Source organism: Saimiri boliviensis, chromosome 9, assembly GCF_048565385.1.
Source record: "Saimiri boliviensis isolate mSaiBol1 chromosome 9, mSaiBol1.pri, whole genome shotgun sequence".
Taxonomy (NCBI): Eukaryota; Metazoa; Chordata; class Mammalia; order Primates; family Cebidae; genus Saimiri; species Saimiri boliviensis.
This window is the reverse complement of record NC_133457.1, coordinates 45,084,102-45,102,628: the sequence shown is the minus strand read 5'-3', so window position 1 is coordinate 45,102,628 and position 18,527 is coordinate 45,084,102. Positions and strand designations below refer to the sequence as shown.

General features: G+C 39.6%; 1 protein-coding gene across 6 annotated transcripts in view; it reads right to left on the bottom strand.

Moving 5' to 3' along the window:
• Positions 1 to 18,527, bottom strand: part of RBMS3 (RNA binding motif single stranded interacting protein 3) — a 1,456,421-nt gene that overhangs the window by 8,908 nt on the left and 1,428,986 nt on the right. For 5 of the 6 annotated variants that reach the window (XM_074405764.1, XM_074405765.1, XM_010346557.3 and 2 more), the window contains 2 exons: positions 16,822 to 16,902; positions 13,619 to 13,750 (listed from right to left, as the gene is read on the bottom strand). In XM_074405764.1, coding sequence (XP_074261865.1) covers positions 13,619 to 13,750; positions 16,822 to 16,902 — 213 coding nt within the window. Of the gene's footprint in view, positions 1 to 13,618; positions 13,751 to 16,821; positions 16,903 to 18,527 lie in introns of those variants that run through there. The other variant, XM_074405763.1, reaches the window with a different exon arrangement.

Below are 18,527 nucleotides of genomic sequence, written 5' to 3'. Positions count from 1 at the left end.
CGGAAGAATAGAAAGAACTTGCAATATCAAGATTGAGATGAGGGCATTCTAAGGTCACAGTGATAGACTTTAGAAGACCACCTTAGAATGTGTTAAAGTAGGAATTTCACTGAGTTTAAAAATACAGAGTGGTTTTTAATCCTCTCATCATTCCTCCTCCCTCGAAGAATAAAAAAGTGAATAGATTGGAGAGTAACAAACCATGATCTTAGAAATACAGTTTTTTAGAGCAGGAGGAAGTCTTAGAGCCAAATGAAGCAGTATTTTCCAGAATAATTTCTGACAGACTAGCTCCATATAATGCTATGTAAAAAGTGGGATTCTGTGATCCAGGGTATGGAAAATGTCACATTGTATTCCCACTACTGGATTATTCACAGGTAAACTAAAGAAGTGGTTAGGGCACCCATAACGAAGGACCTGAATGTTTTTAAAAATTGTTCTTGGATGTAAACTTTTGCATAGGTATCCAAATTACAACATGTACATGAAAATTTGTTACTTATTTCATAATTTAATTTTTAAAATTCTTGGATGCTGGGCACAGTGGCTCATGCCTGTGCCTGGCATCCAAACCCCAGCACTTTGGGAGGCCAGCACGGGCAGATCACTTGAGCCCAGGAGTTCAAGATTAGCCTGGCTAACATGGTGAAAACTCATCTCTACTTAAAACACAAAAATTAGCTGGGCATAGTGGTGCATGCCTGTAATCTCAGCTACCTGGGAGGTTGAGGCAGGAGAATTGCTTGAACCCGGGAGGTGGAGGTTACAGTGAGCTGAGATCACACACTCCAGCCTGGGTGACAGAGTGAGACTCTGGCATTCTCTCTCTCTCTTTCTCTCTCTCTCTCTCTCTCTCTCTCTCTCTCTCTCTGTGTGTGTGTGTGTGTGTGTGTGTGTGTGTGTGTAAGTATACATATATAAACATGATTTTCAAAAGTCTCTTAGAATTCCCTGGGAGGAAGGCCTCACGCACCTTAATCTTTCTGGAAGTAAAACATATGCTGTGTTTATCCAATGCTCTAGGAGGTCACGTCATTTAGTATTTTAGTGACTTTGAAGAAAAATGAAATAAATAAAGCATTTCACTTAGTTAAACCAGTGTATCCCAACATAATTTGACCCAAGAGTGCTTCCCTCCCACCCCAAATCCAGGGCACAGTGGCACTCCCTTAGCACTGGAGACCTAATTATCACTCTTTGGAGAACACTGATATAATCCTCCCACTCCAAAGAAGAAGAAAACGAGGCTCCAAAGGGCTGAGTGATTACTAGGAAGTGGTAAAGGAGAAAGGTGAACCAAGGACTTCTGATTCCACATATCAGAGTTTAACTTTGATTGAAGACACATTTTTCAGATCTAGTTATTTTTAAGGTTTCCTATGTAGCACAAAGGAAACCAGATAACTTGGATAGGAATTGGAATTTCCATAGAATTTCCAACATAAACCACAGTTATTTCCTCCTTCTGTGATAAGAACCTGGAATCGTTTTGCATTAGTAGCCTCTTTTTTATTACTATTTTTAATAGTTTTTGGAGTACACGTGGTTTTGGTTACATGAATGAATTCTATAGTGAGATTTTCTGAGATTTTAGTGCACCTGTCACCTGAGCAGTATACACTGGCCCAATACCTACTCTTTCGACCCTCGAGTAGCCTCTTTTAACAATGGGGTGGGGGGAGAATCTTCATAAATACTAAAATGTGAAGTACTTTGATTTATGTTAAAATGTGGAATTTGTAATATTAAATATTTGCCAAAAAATATCCCAAATATAGTCCCTTAATAGGCACATCATTTATAGTCCTCTAACTCTCTTCAGTCTTCTGTTGTGAAGTCTGTCCTTTACGATGTTTTTAGTGTAGATGTTGTGATGTTAAATGTATGTATAATGGGTTAAGCTACTTTTCAGAAACACTGGCTGCCCTGATCAGAATTTCACACCCCACAGGAGGTCAGCTAGCATTTAATGAGAAAGGCCAGAGGTTTGTACAAGTACTTAAAGCTATTTTTTCTCAATTAACATAATAATGGTTAGAAATGGGCTGCCTGATGAAAGGAGAAGCATGTTAATTAGCATAATGACATTGAAAATGAGCTGCCATTTGTGAAACTTGGGAGTATTCAAGATAATGTGGATTGGGTCAATTATTTTACCAATATTGTCCACATTACAAGAAAAGGAAGGAGGGATACAATAAAAATGTGGGGAAATCCAGGCAACATGGTACCTGCCTGTAATCTTAGCTACCTGGGAGGCTGAGGAGGAAGGATCACTTGAGTCTAAGAGTTTGAAGTTGCAGTGAGCCATGACTGCACCACTGCCCTTCAGCCTAGGTGACTGTGTGATACCCTGTTTATACTGTTTTTAAAGAAAGAAAAGCTTTAAAAATCTTAAAAATGGTGGTAAATTTGTAGCATATCACTAACTTTAGGATGCTGTTTGAGCTTGATCTCAAAATGGGACTGTCATTGAATAATTTTTTGGTGGCTTCTTTATAGATAACATCACCCTACTTCTAGATCATGGTCAAATTTAACCAGAGTGAATTTGTTATAGAAGATATGATCAGGTTATTTCTAAAAACAGGGCTGAGACTTCAAGTATGCCGAGCAAACTGAATACATCGTGTTGTGCCTGCTTTCTAATCAATGCTTGTTAAGTATTTAGTTAAGTGCCTCCGTGGGTGCTCATGTATCCCTCAAACTTTTCCCAGTGATGGTCACCCATGAAAAGGAACCCAGTCTTATTACCCAGATGCTAAGCTCAATTCCCAGTGTCTTCCTTGAATAATTTTGAAGAATCTCACATCTTACTGTGGCTAAAATTGATACAAACATAGAGTCAAAACATAGTTTTTTGTTTTTAACATATAACCACGCCCAACCGGCTTGTTTTATTGGAGAAGGGGATGTGGAATAAACATGAGACAGCTGGGACCTGAGGCTGGGAAGAAGCTCCTTACCTCCCCATACGTGCCCACTGCCCCACATAAAAAGTAATTTTCGGGAGGGATTACCATCCACAAATTTATTTTAATTAGATTATTCATTTTGCGTCATTCAATTCTGTTGCTATTGTTATTAAGTCAAAAACTTCTAGCACTTTATATCACATCAAAGAAGAGAATATAAGCAGGACATGTTAAATTTTCTCCAGGTTTAATGTCCATAGGGCAGTGTAAGTGGTTTTCACATGCAACACCGCTGAAATATTTTATGTGCCAAGGTGCTTTCTGAATGATTAGATTCCTCGTCTTTCTCCAAAAATCAGGTCCTTCTGGGGTTTTGGTTCATCTGCCTCTGTGAATGGCATTAATAACTTCCTCTTTTTGCTTGGAATTTTTGTCTCATTTGGTTTCTTTTACTTTGGTCTATCCCTATTCTACTTTCCCATCCCACCATTATATTCACTACCATCATACTTCAGACCTTTACCCCCTCCTGTGTGAATCACTGAAATAACAGGACTGTGGATTTTCAATGCTTCCAAGGCCATTGTCTACTTCAGCTGAAGCAGCAGATCAGCCTTGCCACACTATTCTACGAGTCTGCTTCATTTCTCAGAGAAATACTCGGAGCTTTCCCACCCCTGGACTTTGGTCAAACTGCTGTTCTGCCTAGTACATTGCTTTTTCCCATAAGACCCTGATCTGGTTGCCAAACTTCCATCAGTGTTTATCCAGCCAGAAAAGAAAATGATGTGCATTCTATTACTACAATACTTTTGAAGACAGTTTTTATTTTCTTCATTGCGAGAGAGAGAGAGAGAGAGAGAGAGAGAGAGAGACAGAGAGAGAGAGAGATACAGATATAGAAAAACTCAAATGTAGACCTAAATCATGTACTGAATTGTAAGCCTTGAAGGCCAGGGATTCTGCCTCCTAGTACAGTTATGATGAAGTTGGACCTGTGTATGGAGGTGATGGGGAGGCTGTCGCTGGAAGCCATGAGAAGCCGAGATGCTGTCTTTCAATCAGGCAAAACGCTTGCTTCCCCACCACACCATACAATGACTAGGCAAAGGTGCCTTACATCTGGGTAGGGACAGCCTTGAGAAAGAAGATAGCACTTCACCGGAGACTCACAAACAGAAGCAACTAAAGCTTCTTTAATCAGGCAGGGAGAGGAGGAGATTCTGGACAGTTTGAAGAAAGGGAAGAATTTGCATCCTGAAATCCATCCTTGAAACACATTCCTCTCTGCCCACCCTGCATTGGTAATAGATTCATTGATATTCGGGTCAAATCATGTCATTCCTGTGTTTTTGTTTTTTTTGTTTTTTTTTAGCCTTCCAAAAGTTTCCTGGCTCATTTAGAATATAGCAAAGTATATAATTACTGGACACAATGCCAAGTAGCCAAGGGCCAAAAGCTCTGTAAGAGCTGGCCTGTTTGACTTACCTCCTGTTACTTTCCCCTCTAGTTCAGGACATTCCTGCCTCAGGTAGCCCCTCAGGGCCTCTGCACTTCCTGTTTCATCTGCTTAAAACACTTTTTCTCCAGAGGTCTCGGAGATTAGCTTCTAATTGTCTTTCAGATCTGAGGACTATATGACAGGCTTCCTCTGGTACCTAAAGTACTCAGGAACTTTCTATCAAAATAATCTGCTCTGTAGTTCTCTTTTTTAATTATTTTCTGGTTTATCCATTGATTATACATCTAGTACTAGAAGTAAACTCCAAGAGAGTGAGGGAGGCATCTGCCTCTTTCAGTAGTCTTTCCCTAGCACCTAGAATGCTGTTTGTCACAGTAATCGTTGACTAGATAAATAATTTTTTCATTTAGCCAGACATCATTAAACTGTTAGCAGGAAGGTTCTAGAATCATTCATTTCCTTATTGTGTTTTGGCACAACTACAGCCAGTTTCACCTACTCACTGAGTCTTAAGTGGTGCTTCTGGCAAACAGTATATTAGAATTCTCTAAAGAAACAGAAATAGGAGATATTATAAGGAATTTGCTCCAAAATCTGTGGTCAGCAAACCGGAGACCCAGGAGAGCTGATACTGATGGTGTGGTTCCAGTTTGAGTCTGAGAGCTGGAGAACTAGGAAAGCTGATGATGTAAATTTAAGTCTTAGAGCTGGCATGCTCACACCCAAGAAGAGCCAATGTTTCAGTTCAAATCCAAAGGCAGGAAAAGACCGATGTTCTGGCTTAATCAGCTAGGCAGGAGTTTTCTTTTATTCAGAGGAGGCTCAACTTTTTGTTGCTTAGGCCTTCAACTGACAGGATAAGGACATCCCCCACTGGGGCAGCAGTAGGGGGAGGGGGATGGGGGGGCTTCTGCTTTACTCAGTCTACTGATTCAACTGTTAATCTCATCCACAATCACCCTAACAGACACATCCGGAAATAATGTTTGATTGAATATGAGTATTCCACGGTCCAGTCAAATTGACACATAAAATTAACTATCACAAGTTCACTTCTTGTCAACTTGGCATTCACATGCTTCTTCACAAACCATATTTAATCTTCAAGTAAAGACCATAGCAAGGACATGATTCCTTATAACATGACACAAGTATCCTACATATGACCGAAACACACTATCCCCTTTCACAGAAATAGAGGTAAAGGCTTTGATGTTTACTCTCCTCTTGGATATTTTATAACTTAAATATTTATATAAAATAAGTAATACTGGAATACTAGGAAACAAAGTCAATATACCTTACGATACATGGTAAGAGAGTAAGGTATTTGCTTAATATACATGTTGACATATAAACATACACATACACAAATGTATTCATGAAAAGGTGAGGAGGAGATACTCATGGTAATTTCAGTCTTCTTTGCTGTAGCTGGTCATGTGGTCATAGCTGATATTTATAGTAATCTTTTTTTCACTTATCCATTCTGTGTTCCCTCTGCCTTCAACAAGTACTTCAGCTGCTCATGATTCTTTACCTGGTGGGCTCACCCAAACCTCCGTTCCTGAAGGATGTGGGTCATTGGATTGAGTGAGTGGTCCTGCTTGGATTGTGTAGTTGTAATTTTCCCTTGACTTTAATCACAGGGCATGGTAATTCTAAGAGACACACTAAGGGATCTCCTGTACTCCAGATATACTCTTGCTTACCACCATTGTCGAGTAGTAGTCTATTTTTCCTTTATTAGTCAGGACCAGCCACCCTACCCAGCACAGTAACTCCCTTATCTGTCTGTTGATTCAGAAACATGAGGAGTCTAAAGTGGCTGGGGATCGCATTAACTTCTAGTCAATAGAATTATTGTTGTCTTTCCTGGTGGAAGCATTCCTCCCTTAGCAACTAAGGTCTCTTGGCGAGCAGAACATGATGTCATTGGAACAGGAAGCAAAAATTTTGCTAGTGGGTCACTAAGGGTAATAGTGACTGGTGCCACTCTCATTTTTATCTTTTAATTTCTGGACCCATAAAACCTGGCTATAGGAGAACCAGCACCACATATGTTGGGTACTCATTCAAAGCACATACAGCCTTTGAGAAATCCTTCCCCAGTCCCTGCATGATATTGTCAGTTAACTAGCATTGAAACTGAGCCTTCAAAAGGACATTCCACTGTTCATCAAGCCAGCTGCTTCAGGATGGTGGGGAACATGGCAAGATCAGTGAATTCTATGAGCCTGGGCACAGTGCCATGCCTTATTTACTGTGAAATGAGTTCCTTAATCAGAAGCAGTGTCGTGTAGGATAACATGGTGGTGGATAACGCATTCTTTAAGTCCATTGACGGTAGTTTTGGCAAAAGCATTATACATCGGAAAGGCAAACTTTGTAGTCTAGTAAGAAGAAAACATTGCCCTTTTCGTATGGAAGTAGTCCAGTGTAATCAATCATCCTCAGTACCATTTAGCTGGTTGATCACTTCAGAGAATGGTACCATATCAGGGATGTTGCTGGCAGATTGGGCACTCAGCAGTGCCCATGACAGGTTTTCCCTGGTAAACAGAAGCCCATGTTGCTGATCTCACTCATAACCTTCATCTCTGTAGGCATGGCCATTTTGTTTATGAGCCCATTGGCCAACGGCAGGAATGACTAAGGAAAGAGGCTGACTCATATTCACAGACGGTATCATCTTATATCTTGATGATCAAAATTCTCCTCTGTGGAGGTGATCCTATGATGGGCAGTCACATGACTACCAATGTCTTCCCATTATTTACTTTTTTGACCCATAATATTTTCACATACCTTTTCCACAAATTTGTCCCGAGTTTCCCAATCATATTCTTTCCAAGTCACTGACCATCCAACCAAACTGTTGGCTGTAGCCCATGATTGAGTATATAATCATACTCCTGGCCATTTTTCCTTCTAAGCAAAGCGAAGAGCCAGATGCACTGATATAAGTTCTACCCACAGAAAGGATTTTCACGGATGGCCCAGGAAGAGACAACAGTGCCATGGTTGCCCACTCTCGGTTCTGCCTGCGTATCAAGCAGAGCCACCTATAAACTGGGCCTTGGTAGGCAGGGTCGCAGGAGTGGGAGACATGGATATTTGGGCCCCTTTAGCATGTAGCCTTCTGTGCCTTCAGGGTCTGCTCAAGCCTGATCATGTACATGCCACTTCCATTTTATGATGGAGTACTGCATGTCCATCTTTACGGCCTGGTGGGTCAGATAACACCCAGTTCATGACCAGGTAGCTCAGATCACAGGGTAACTTAATTGCACATAGTTAAGTGTTCAGTTTCTACTGAGGCCCAGTGGCAAGCCAAGAGCTGTTTCTCAAAAGGAAAGTAGTTATGGGTAGAGAATAGCAGGGCTTTGCTCCAAAATCCTAAGGGCCTTCACTGTAATTCACCTCTAGGGGCCTGTGAAAGACTCCAAACAGCATCCCTATTTGCAGCTGACACTTTAGGAACCATTGGATGTGCTGAATTATATGCCTCAAATGACAGAACAGCTTCCATCACAGCCTGGACCTGTTGTGAAACCTTTTATTCTCGGTCCCATTCAAAACTAGGTGTTCTTTGTGTCACTCGATAAATGGGTGAGAGTAACATGCCCATATACTGCCTCTAAAATCCAAAGAAACCACTCAGCATTATGTCTTTTTTGGTGATAGGAGATACTAGATGCACCAGGATGAAACTTACCTTTCACCCTTAGAGATACATTTTCACAAGCCCCACAACACTGGACCTCTAGAAATCACTGATAGAAGTCCGTTGAATTTTTGTTGAATTTATTTACCAGTCTCAGACACACAAATGTTGTACTAGTAAACCTAGAGTAGTCACTACCTCTTACTCATTAAATTTAATCAGCATAGTGCATTAATATAATGGGCCAGTATAATATCTTGCAGAAGGGAGAGACCATCAAGATTCATGCAAACTAAATTATGACCTGGGCTAATATACTCCTGAGGTAGGACATTGGAGGTATATTGGTGGCCTGGAAAGCTGTAAACTGTTTCCGATGGGTGGTACTGATAGTAATGGGGAAACACAGGAATGTGCCAGATCAACAGATGCCTAACAAGTACCAAGGGGTGTGTGAATTTGCACAAGCAATGAAACCACATTTGGTACAGCCACTGCCATTGGAATCAACACCTGGGTATGTGATACGGTTTGGCTCTGTGTCCCCACCCAAATTCCTTCCCTAATTCCCATGTGTTGTGGGAGGGACCCAGTGGGAGATAATTTGAATCATGGGGGAGGTTCCCCCATACTGTTCTCATGGTAGTGAATGAGTCTCATGAGATCTGATGGTTTTATCAGGGGTTTCTGCTTTCACATTTTCCTCATTTTCTCTTGCCACTGCCAGGTAATAGGTGTCTTTCACATTCTACCATGATTCTGAGGCCTCAGAATGTGAGACTGTAAGTCCAACTAAATCTCTTTTTTCTACCCAGTCCTGGGTATATCTTTATCAGCAGCGTGAAAACAGACTAATACCGTATGCTTATAATAATCCACTGTCCGTCTCTAAGTTCCGTTTTCTGCACAGGCTAAATGAACAAGTTAAAATAAGTTATAATGGAAATCAACACCATGCATGTTTCAAGTTCTTGACAGCACCAAATTTTGCAGTCCTTCTAGAAATGCATTATTGAATTAGGTTTACTATTTTTCCCATGTAGAGGCAGTTCTTGTGTCTTTCATTTTGCCTGTTTGACCGTAAAAGTCCTAATTCGGCAAGTCAGTGGACCCAACCGATGTGGGGACTCTGCAAGCTACTGTGTGGTCCAGAACTAAGGAAACCACCACCAGGTGGGCTTGGGGATTCATAGAACTCACTGTGAGAAGGACCTGAGCTGAATACTCTGGTATACCATGGTGCCATTTTAGGTCTCTCAGAATTAATGTCAGTTCAGAGCCTGTGTCCAATAGACCCTTTTGCTTTTCTTTGGTCAGAGGCAATAGGTCCTTTAGGGGAAGGCTGAGAGAAAAATTAACAGTAAACATTTTTGATAGTTTATCAGCGTCTGTCTTTGAGGAAACCCAACCTCCTCTTCAGTCACTGGATTCTGGCTCTGTAAACTGGCTCAAATCTGGGAATTGATTGAAGTGTCAATGAATCTGTCTTTAAGATTTCAGTTAGACATTTATTCACCTGACCTAGAATTTTTCTACTTATACAAAGCAAATAAGAATTTAGACTTTCTACATATTTCACTTTTAGGAACACCATGATCAGCCAGCCAGTGTCATAAGTCTGCAGGAATCAGACAATTCTGATTGCTGTTTTGACTCTGCTGTCCACTACAGTAACCATGCCAACCTTGCTTTTAGTGATTGAATGTTGCCACCTGACCCCAGCCACTCAGGATCCAATAACTCTAATTGTACTTACATTTCCCAATTCAGTGACTACAGTTCCCACTGTAAGTTCTGGGCTACAAAGAACAACAACGGCCAAGTTTTTCAAGGCTGCCAAGGCTCTCCTCACATATGCATTTCTTATAATTGTGCTGAAATGTCTTCTGGACCCTCCCAGTGTGGGTGAGTAGGTCTTAAATGATAAATACACTCTAATATTAAAACCTCTCTAAGCCTTCAAATCTCTTCCTCTAGGTTAGACAAGGTAGGACTACCATTTCCAACTAGCTCACTGTGGGTTATGTCTTATTCCATGTTTTAGTCAAGCAACCAAACTAATGGAGCCTGTATAGCTCCTTGAGTTGCAACAGTAAATGCAGAATCTATGCTTCGTGAGCCCATATCAATTGCTTTGGGCTGATCCAATGTTTTGTTCCTTCCATTATTATCTCATATCCTTGATACCCATTTCCACCTGTGTTCCCTAAATTTCTGTCTGTATGAAGTAAAAAAAAAATGCAAGTAGTTCTTCTGAAGTGTAGTTCACCTGCTTATGGGTGACATTTTGCACCTCACCTTTAGGGGCTTGTTAGGCTTCAGGCTCGTTATAGATCTAGAAGCAAAGAGGTACGGTGGAGGTGAGTCCTAAGAAGACTCAGCATCGTCTCACATGACAACTGGCTCAGGGGAGGCCATTACAGTTTTTTTCAGGCAATGCAGGGTTAATATTCTCACACAGGAGTAGAGAAGTCACTCTCACTTGCAGTGGAGAAGCCATTCTCACTGGGCAGGGGGAGGCTTCTTCCCCTGGCAAAGAACACTCATCATATTTAGGGGCTCATTATTCCCAGCTTAATTAGGTTCTTCCTCCATATATCCATGCCAACTTACAGGATCCCACTCTTTCTCAATCGGTGCCCTTACTTGAACAGCAGATACTCATGAGATTAGGAGTTCAGCTTTTATTTTAACTCAGCCTGTCATAGGATGAGATTCTGAGTTTGATTTTCAGCAGTCTTAGCCATGTGGCTACAGGAAATAAAGAGCTTTTCAAGGTAGACATAGAATCCTTCAAAACATTTATACAGTGTTTTAGCTGAAAATCTGAATCCCTGAATGCATCTTCTTCTTTTCCCACGATATCCGGTGACATTAGGGGCAATATCATATTATATTCATTAATTTGCCAAAAATGTTTTAAAATGTCATACACATAGTTACCCGTCTCCTTGATTCTTAAAAGTGGTTGATTAGGTGTATCTAATTGAGATATTTTGCCTATCTCCATTGCGAGATCATGTCATGGAATAGAAATACTCTTTACTACTAGAAATAGTGATTAGTATCTATAAATCTAATCAAATCAGAAAGCCAACTTCAGAAGTAACTGTGTGTGTGTGTATGTATGTATATACACACACACACACATATATATATATGTATATATATATATATATATATATATATGTATATATATAATGCATATGAGAGAGAATTTTTTTTCTTAAATAAGATATTGGCTCACATATTATTAAGACTGAGAAGTCCCGTGATCTGCGGTTGGCAGACTGGAGACGCAGGAGAGCCAATAGTGTAGTTCTAGTTCTAGTTTGAAAGTCTGTGAACTGAAAGAGTTGATGTAAATTCTAGTTCCATAGCTGGCAGGCTCAAGATCTAAGAAGAGCCAATATTTTTCTTTAAGTCCAAAGGAAAAGACCCATGTTGTAACTCCAGCAGTCAAGCAGCAGGAGTTACTTATTCATTCCTGAGAGGTTCAACTTTTTGCTCTATGCTTCAACTGATTGGAGGGGGCCTCCCACACTGGGTAGGAAGATCTGCTTTAACTGATTCAAATGTTAATCTCTTCCAAAATCACCCTCACAGACATGGCCAGACATACTGTTTGGCCAAATATATTGGTACCCTGGGGCTCAGTCAAATGGTCACAAAATTTCCCATTACCCACAGAATCTCCCATCTCCCACCAGTGTCTCTCGCTATGCTTATACATAACCAATATCTGCTCCTTTCCCCACGTATAACCCATTGACCAGACTGAAAAAAATTTTCAATATGCTTGGACAGGAATGAGTTTGAGTCTACCGCACTGTTAGTTTTGCACATAAATGTGATTCACACAAGCTATGTCAATGAAACTAACAACAACATACTGCTTTACTCAGGAACAATCTTTTCTGAAAGTCATTATTGTCAGTAATAACAGCAATCATAATAATATCTTACATTTGTAAGGTTAAGTCATATTCTGAGAAAATTTAATTTGTAAGAATTTGTAAGGCTGACTTTAGGTCTAAACCACACATAAAACAGTTTATTGTCTTGATGAATCTAACATATCTCTTAATGTGTATTGAGGTTAAAAAGTGACAAAGACTCTCTTCTTGCTCAAATTTTAGTCAGGGGACTCTGAGTCCCCTTCTTGAGTATGCGTAGACTTTGCCCCCATTCTTGTCAGTTCTTTATAGCTAGTTTTAGCAAGAATCTTGCTGAGTCAGTTTAAAGAGACAGATAACTTATCCTGGATATGACCACACACAATATCTGATCAATTTTCTCATCCCCCGCCTTTGATGTTATCATTTCTTGATCTGCCTTCAGATAAGTTAGTTGAGCATCAAGTCCCCTGTTCTTGATGTCTTCTCTTAGTAATTCTCCACTCACTGACCCCTGCACTCTGCTTGCTGGCTGCAAATCCCCAGCTGTCTTTGCTGTGTTCTGAATTGAACGTGATCTCTCTTCCCTATTCCAATGATCTGAATATCTATTGCAATAGTTCTTAATGGCAAAAGCTGCAATTACTTTTGTACCAACCTAATGATGTATTCCTTATTGTTTTAACAAATATCGGAATTAATAGTTTTTCTTGTTACAGAAAAAAACTTATTTAAAATAATGGAGCAGCACTCTGTAGCCAGTCAATATCATCTGCTATGCAGGGATTTGATTGCTATGTACAAAATTGAATAGTTTGCATGCCAAGACACCTGTATAAAGACTTTCCGTTTGTATAAATTCTTTTGGTTTCAGTAAAAATCCCTCAAACCTTACCAAAGTTTTCCAAATATTTATTCAACACAAAGTTAAATGTACTTTGCATTATGAGTGATTTAAGGATTTACAGAGTAATTCTGAAAATACTTGCCATTTTATTCCTGAATAAGACCATATTTTCTATTGCTTTCTCTTTTTCATGGACATTTAATTGGGTATTCAAAGTAACCCTACAAGGGGGAATGTAACTGTCTTCATTTAAGAGAAGACTGAGACCAAAAGGCAGGCTTTCTATTCAGCTTCAGGGAGGAATATTATAATTTTTCCAATAAAAAATATGGTAGATTTTAAAAAATGCCTACAATGCCTCTATTTCAAGCTTTTTCAAAGCAAACTGCTACATTGACTGGCCAAGTGTCTTGCTTTGGCTAATGAGATAGTAGAACATTAGTAATAATCAGAATTGAAGAGTACTTGTACATTTGGGCTTGTTCTTTGCTGTTTTTGAAATTCTGAGATTTCCATGTGAATTAGCCTGTTGGATCAGAAACATATGGCCCAGTCACTTCCATCACACATCTAACAGCTAGCAACACCCAGAAGCAGAGATGCATAGATAATCAGCAGCTGTTCCTAGATGTTTGATTCCTGTCAAGACCTGAAGAACCATGCACCCAAAGTTAGCCCAGCTTTCAAACCCACATAACCATGAGCTAAATAAATGCTTGTTGCTAAGTTTGGGATGGTTTGTATTTCAGCAAGAGCTAACACATACAACATGAGAAAGTGATGTCAAGACGGTTGATCTTGAGGAAAAGAGCTTAGCACAGCCCAGACTTACTTAGACTGTTGGTAAGAATATGCAGGTGCATGTTCGTTTGATGTGTCCACTGCTATCTGTTGCTGCTGACCACTGGTGTCCTGGGATGAAGGTGCCACTGTCTGGGGAGAGGTATCGGCAACAACACCCTAAGGAGGCAAATAAGAACAGAAAAGCCTTACTTGCTTCAGCAAAGGGCCCCCTCTAGATGGGTTGTGAGTACCCCTCTTCTCTTTGGCTTGAGTAGAGATGCCCTCAGCTACATGAAGTCACAATAGGTACTCAGAGGAAACCTGGAGAGCACATTTAGACAGGGGCTAAGTAATTCATCCTAATGTGACACGAAGAAGCCTTGCCATCTGAAGTCCTTGAAGAAGTGGTCATAAAATACTTTTGTTTATACTTGGAACTTTGATGTTTGCACATTTATCCACAATAAATAACAATTTATCCTCATTCAGGATTCCTATACAAACTTGTACATTCAAACATTTTTTTGGCATAGTTCACTGTATCATGTCTATACCATTTGGCATAACAATGGAATCTGAACTTAACAAAAATATACATCAAAGTTTGGAAATCTTTTAAAAGGATGCTACTAAGTAGGTGGTTTTCTCTTCAGTAATTTGATTTGATTTTGTTTTGTTTTCCAGGATATGAACTGAAAATCACTGAGAAGTTTTAGAAAAACAACAACAACTTATCCTTAATTTTGGTTTGCTTTTCCTTTACCTTTTCTGTTTCTGTTTCTCACAGATGCTGGCAAGAGTGGATTTCTGGAAATGGTCATAATCAGGAATATATTTATGGATCCCACAGAGACACAGGTGATTTTATTTGGTTGTTAGTAGCCTAAGCAGAGCATCTATCTCAATAAATGTTCCTGGCTGTATTTGTAGTCCTGGATACCTGCAGTGATGTCAAGTTTGAAATGTTCTTGGTTAATTCTGTCTCTAACTTAAATTCCCTAAATTTCTTCTTTAGAATTTGAAAAATCTGTCTATATTTATTCAATCTTTTCCTTGTGAATTTACTGTTTGGTATTATTTTTTTGAATCCTCCCACCAGCATTTACTTTATAGATGTTGATAAATGGTCAATAAATGTTTTTACATAGAAAATGAATTAATGCTTATAATCACTGGTTCAAGGCAATATCAGAGTATATTTATATTTTTCACAGTGAAATACTTATTTTTAATCCCTAAATATAACTATAATTAGACTGTTTCCAGTAAGCCACAGTCATATGTCTCTTAATCATCAAAATGGTCAAATTTTGTAGATAAGTATGTCTTTGGTGTACACAGAGAAATGCAAATATGTGGTTGAAGTTGACATTTAAAGTGCCAGATCTAAAATTTTCTCATTTTTTCAAAGAACATGAAATTTAATCACATATTCTTAAAATTCTGAAAAGACAATTAAAACTGTTTAAGATGACACATTCTTTGAGACCTACAGGTCTGGAACACATGAAAGATTTAAAAGTTGGAACTCCTGGCCCGGCACGGTGGCTCACGCCTGTAATCCCAGCACTTTGGGAGGCTGAGGCACGTGGATCACAAGGTCAGGAGATCGAGACCATCCTGGCCAATACGGTGAAACCCCGTCTCTACTCAAATACAAAAAAATTAACTGGGCGTGGTGGTGCACACCTGTAGTCCCAGCTACTCAGGAGGCTGAGGCAGGAGAATCACTTGAACTTGAGAGGTGGAGCTGGCGGTGAGCCGAGATTGCTCCACTGTACTCCAGTCTGGTGACAGACTGAGACTCCGTCTCAAAAAGAAAAAAGAAAAAAATTGGAACTTATTGGTTTCCTAAGCTACATATCAGTGCCCTGTCAAACTTCTGGGTTTTCTAAACCTTGGTATGAACAAACATTTGTCACACACCAAAACCAGGAAACATTTTAGAAGATCCCATTTAGTCTGTAAAGGTCTCGCTCAGTCTCAGAGATTGAGAGTTTTGGTGGATTTTTACGTGGAGTGGTGGTACCAACACAGCAGCTGCTTGCCAACAAATGGAGCAGCCAAGACAACAACTCCAAAGGATTCCCAGCTGATCAGAAGGAATGCACAGTGACTACAATGCACTTGTGCATCAGGAGAGGGGAAAGAAGGGTAATAAAACAGTAATGGCTAGAACAAGAGAGAAGAATACATACACCTAAGTGTGTTACCACCATCTACATAGCTCTGTGCCTTCTCCATTTCTATGTCGTTCATAGCTCTGTCCAGTCAAATGATGTGAAGAGGGCATGGATTTATCACAATGGAAAGAGAGACGGAAGGCAGCAAAGCTTCCATTAAGGACAGACTGACATCATCATTCATGATATCCACAGCAGTAAGAGTTGTACAGTTTCTTTCTTGTCTATAAGAAGCTGCAAACCTGTGAACGTTCTTGGCCTAGAGTAGTGGTTTCTAGTCTTTGGTACACAGAAGAACTAAGATCTTTTAAAAATATGATGTTCAGTCCATACTCCAGACAAATGAATCATAATCTCTGGGGATAGGACCCAGGAATCAATATTTTCCAAAGCTCCCCAAGTTTGAGAACTAGTGCATTCATCCAGTGTCTCTCAAATTTTAATGTGCATCTGGATCACTGAGTGATCATCTTAAAATGCAAACTCAGATACAGTAGGTTTGGATAGTACCTGAGAATCTACATTTTTTTTCTTCCTGCTGACAGGGTCTATTTTGCCCAGGCTGGTCTCGAACTTCTGGTGTAAGAGATCCTCCTGCCTCACCCTCTCAAGTAGCTAGGATTACAGGTGACTGCCATCATGCCCCATAAGTCTGCACTTCTAACAAGCTCTCAAGGGATACCTTTGATGCTGGTCCAAGACCCACTCTTTGAGGAACAAGGCATTAGAGAACTAGTTCATTCACATAATTGTAAACTTTTTTCCTCTATAAGTATTTGTGATTAAAATTTGATGGAGTCGTGATTTGGTTTCCGGAATTTTCTCAAAATATCAAAGAGACTCCTGTCGTGCCTCTGTAGCAGATGAGCTCATTTCATGTGCAAAGCAAAACGCAGCCACGTCCAAGGTAAAAGTTTCTACCTTCGTATACTGAATTTACAATGTAAAATTTTAGAGTAGCACACAAATTGCAAGTGAGCATTCCTAGGGTTATGGGGGACTACAGTACATGTGACTGAGATGTATCTCATCTAACCTCTTTCTATTAGACAGGGATAGACTTACTTCAATAGAAACAGCTGTCGGAGGCACAGGCGTGTACTGGGGAATGTAGGTCCCTTGCATAGGAGCAGCAGCAGTCATATACTAGAGAGAATCAAAGAAAAATGCATGTGAACTTTGAGCTGCAACCATGAGAAAATGAAATACCACATAAGACTGCTTAGCTATGTGGACCATAGCCAGTGCGTATCTTTTTCCAACTCAATTTTCACTAAACCTAAGGCAGTTCCTCTCAGTATGGAAAGGCCTTTGCTTACTGATTTAGTACACACAGCAGCCCTACCTCTTCATTATCAATATGAGTTAATTCACCCCCATTTCCTCACTTTGTCCTTTTACACATTCTAAATAAGATTTCAAACATTTTTTTTACATTTCACATCGAAACACAAGGTCCAATGGGGTGGGGATGATGTCTCTTTTTCTCTCTCTTTTATTGCTAGCACCTATCACATAGTAGGCTCTCAACTAGTATTTGTTGAATGAATGAATGATCATATAAATTGTTAGTAATATTTATTTTTTTAATTAAAAAAGCAGCAAACTAGTGTAAGAAAGTTATGTAATACATTCACATAATTGGCAAATGTCATGTTTGCATCTTTTTAAATATAAAAAAATAGAGTATTAGACATAATAATGAAGTCTCTATTGTTCCCTTCTCCCATTCTATTCTCATATCACTGGTAAAATTTCTTTTCCAATGCCTTTAATCCACCAAATTTTTCTTATCGGGATGAATAATGAAGCCAGATCATTTTTTGCTAAGTTGCAGTAGTCAATAAATTATGTATTGGGGATAACTTGGATTTTTGCAATAAAGAAAGGGAGCCCCAATAAAACTACATGTTGAGTTACATAAGAATGAAGTATGACCCATATTCCTAACACACACATTCACCTTGAAAATTCAAGTTCTACTCTTCAAGAATTGAATTTTCCATGGAATCAACTGTGTTTCTAAGTTTCTGAACTTCACCAGTAACACAAAATGTCAAAACTGCAATCATTAAATGAAGATAGGTTTTCTCAATTCATAAAGTTTCGAGGAATATTTTTTGGTGGAAAATCGAAAGCTTCTGATCCTTTGTTTTTCTAAATTTGCTGAGATCACATACTAAGTTCGTGTATAAACATGAAAAGGCTAAATTACTGTTTGGTGTATCTTAGTATTTTCAGTACCCAAGAGGCATGTTAATTCTCAATCAAGGAAAGCATCTAAATTAACAGTAGCCCATCTTTTTAAAAAATTGTTATTTTCCCCACTCTTTTGAGACCTGGTTTTACTCTGTTGCCCAGGGTGGAATACAGTGGCGTGATCTTGGCTCACTGCAAGATCTGCCTCCCTGGTTCAAGCGATTCTTGTGCCTCAGCCTCCCCAGTGGCTGGGATAACAGGTATGTGCACCATACCTGGTTAATTTTTGTATTTTTAGGAGAGATGGGGTTTTGCCATATTGGACAGGCTGGTCTCAAACTCCTGGCCTCAAATGATCCAGCAGCCTCGGCCTCCCAGCATGCTGGGATAACAGTCATGAGCCACTGTGCCTGGCCTATATCTGCTTTTTCAACAAGACTGCTCTAGAAAGTATGTTGTAGATAGCAGTTCCCTGGCTCTTTCAGATAGGTAATTTGCCTCTGTCATACAGGTTCTAAATATCCTTTAATTTAGCACTTTTTACAATGTATTCCCTGGAACACTAGATATAC